This window comes from Mus pahari, chromosome 23 (assembly GCF_900095145.1).
Source record: "Mus pahari chromosome 23, PAHARI_EIJ_v1.1, whole genome shotgun sequence".
NCBI lineage: Eukaryota > Metazoa > Chordata > Mammalia > Rodentia > Muridae > Mus > Mus pahari.
This window is the reverse complement of record NC_034612.1, coordinates 13,017,259-13,019,494: the sequence shown is the minus strand read 5'-3', so window position 1 is coordinate 13,019,494 and position 2,236 is coordinate 13,017,259. Positions and strand designations below refer to the sequence as shown.

Genomic DNA, 2,236 nt, shown 5'->3' with positions numbered 1-2,236 from the left:
CCTGCCTCTGCCTCCCGAGTGCTGGGATTAAAGGCGTGCGCCACCACGTCCGGCTAACTGAGTCTGTTTTGAGGCAAGGTCTCACTGTATAGCTAGACTTGCAGTCTGGGACAGTTAAGTCACCATGAAATCAGTCTCTGGTTTGTGGGATCCCCTGCAACCCCTGAGCTTCATCTGTCCCATCTACCAGGTATATAGGGCAAGGGCTAACAGTGCAGGTGCCTGACCTGGGATGTTTCTGCAGTTTTGTACAGAAGGCAGCTGTCTGTCTGATACCCTCTGATGCCCCTGGAGTGGTCCCAGCACTTGGTACCATCTGATCTTTCCTATTTCGAGTCTTTTCCACTAAAGTCGGTTCTGATTGGTCCTTCTAGTCATTAAGTCATCTGTGAGCATCATTTTTCCCAGGGGCAACTTTCCCCCAATGTCATCACAATCCCTGTGTTCCAGAGGAATTGTGCCATCACATCCCCGACGAATGGACCCCAGGAGAATGCAAGGGCAGGGATTGTCGTGGGTCAGCCCAGCACAGAGGGATCCCCACTGAGGGCTGTTCACCTGCCCTGGGGACTCAGAACATACATGACCTGCCCTACTGGAACCTAGGCAGGCATCTCCCCAGGAAGTGCCAGGATCCCCAGGATACACGGGAGTCACTGAACCCCTGATGCCCCTACTTCCTGCTAGCACCCCCACAACACCACAGAGGCAGCCAGCATGCCGGTCACCAAGTGTCCAAGGAAAGTAGAGCCGCTGTGGAAAGGGTGGGACCGGAAAGCCCAGAAGAACGGACTGAGACACCAAGTGTTTGCTGTGAACGGTGATCACTACGTGGGAGAATGGAAGGGCAACTTGAAACACGGTAAGCGGGAGAGCCTCAAGGGATTAATGGCCAGCGTGGGGTCAGAGTGGGTGGGCAATGCCATACAAAACAAAAAGCACTGTACAGAGTCCATTAAGAACATAAGTGATCTTGTTCCCAACACCCCTTAGTGGGTAAATGTTGACCAGGACCAGGACCAGCAGGGGGCTGTGGCTCTGAAGCCCAACTCAGCCCTGACTTCAGCTGAGCCAGAGTCTAGGGACAAATAAATAAATAAATAAATAAAGAATGGGATGGGGTCATCAGAAGCCAGCCCAAAGCTGGGGTTCTGGGGATGCTCTCTGTCTTCTGACAGGGTAGCTGAGCCTGGAGTTAGTTGAAAAGGTCAACACATTAAGAAAATGACTCGCAGTAGGCGGTGTGGGCTTCAGATGCAGCCCTGATGCTCTGCAGATGGTGGGGCACAAGGTCTGGGCCTCAGGACACAGGTTGGACCTATCCAATCCCCAGAAGTAACTGGGTGACCATGATTACTCTAGTATGCCCGGACTCAAGTCTTAACCAGCAGGGGGCGAATGGGTTCTGGCTGATACAATGCAAAGCACGGTTGTGGGGGAGGGGCGGGGGGCGGGGGGCGGGGAACGACAGGACTCTATTTAAAGCCTCTGCTCTTACAACCCCAGACTTAACCACCTTCTCCTGCCTTCCTGGGTTATCTACACTAGAATCCCTGAGCCTGCATTGTTAGAATCACTCTTCTATCGGTTTTCTCATCTGTTAAGTGGCAACAGTGTCTCTTTACAAAGAATACACAGCAAGATCTCTCAGAGAACAAGGGTGCTCCCAGAGACTCTGCAAGGTAGACTACCATCACATCTCCCAAATGAGGCGACCTGGGAAGAAGTAACTACTCAAGAGGTGGTATTAGGCTATCGAGGGCACCAGAGAGGGGAGGGGAGGGAATAAAGGGAAGACAGTAAGGCACAGGGTGAAGTTTGAACTCGGCAAAAAGGCTAAAGATGCCCTGTCCAGGTTGAGGGGCATTTCTTCTAAAATTTAAACCTTAAGCTGTAGAATTAGAATTAAGGAGGTCAGTGTAACTTGATTGTGGGACAGACCAGAATCAGTGTAGCTGGAACAAAGAGGAATGGGACAGAATGTGGGTCAGAATTGGGTGTGGTTTTGCCGGGCATGGTGGCACACGCCTTTAATCCGTGGATTTCTGAGTTCGAGGCCAGCTTGGTCTACAAAGTGAGTTCCAGGACAGCCAGGGCTATACAGAGAAACCCTGTCTCGAAAAACAAAAACAACACCGGGTGTGGTGGCGCATGCCTTTAATCCCAGCACTTGGGAGGCAGAGGCAGGTGGATTTCTGAGTTCGAGGCCAGCCTGGTCTACAGAGTGAGTTCCAGG

At 51.9% G+C, this 2,236-nt stretch overlaps 1 protein-coding gene across 1 annotated transcript in view; it reads left to right on the top strand.

Moving 5' to 3' along the window:
* Positions 1 to 717: 717 nt before the first annotated feature.
* The window catches only part of Morn3 (MORN repeat containing 3), a 10,167-nt gene continuing 8,648 nt past the window's right edge, over positions 718 to 2,236 (top strand). Inside the window, exon 1 of the mRNA XM_021187172.1 lies at positions 718 to 912. Within this exon, the coding sequence (XP_021042831.1) occupies positions 718 to 912 (195 nt within the window). The remainder of the gene's footprint in view (positions 913 to 2,236) is intronic.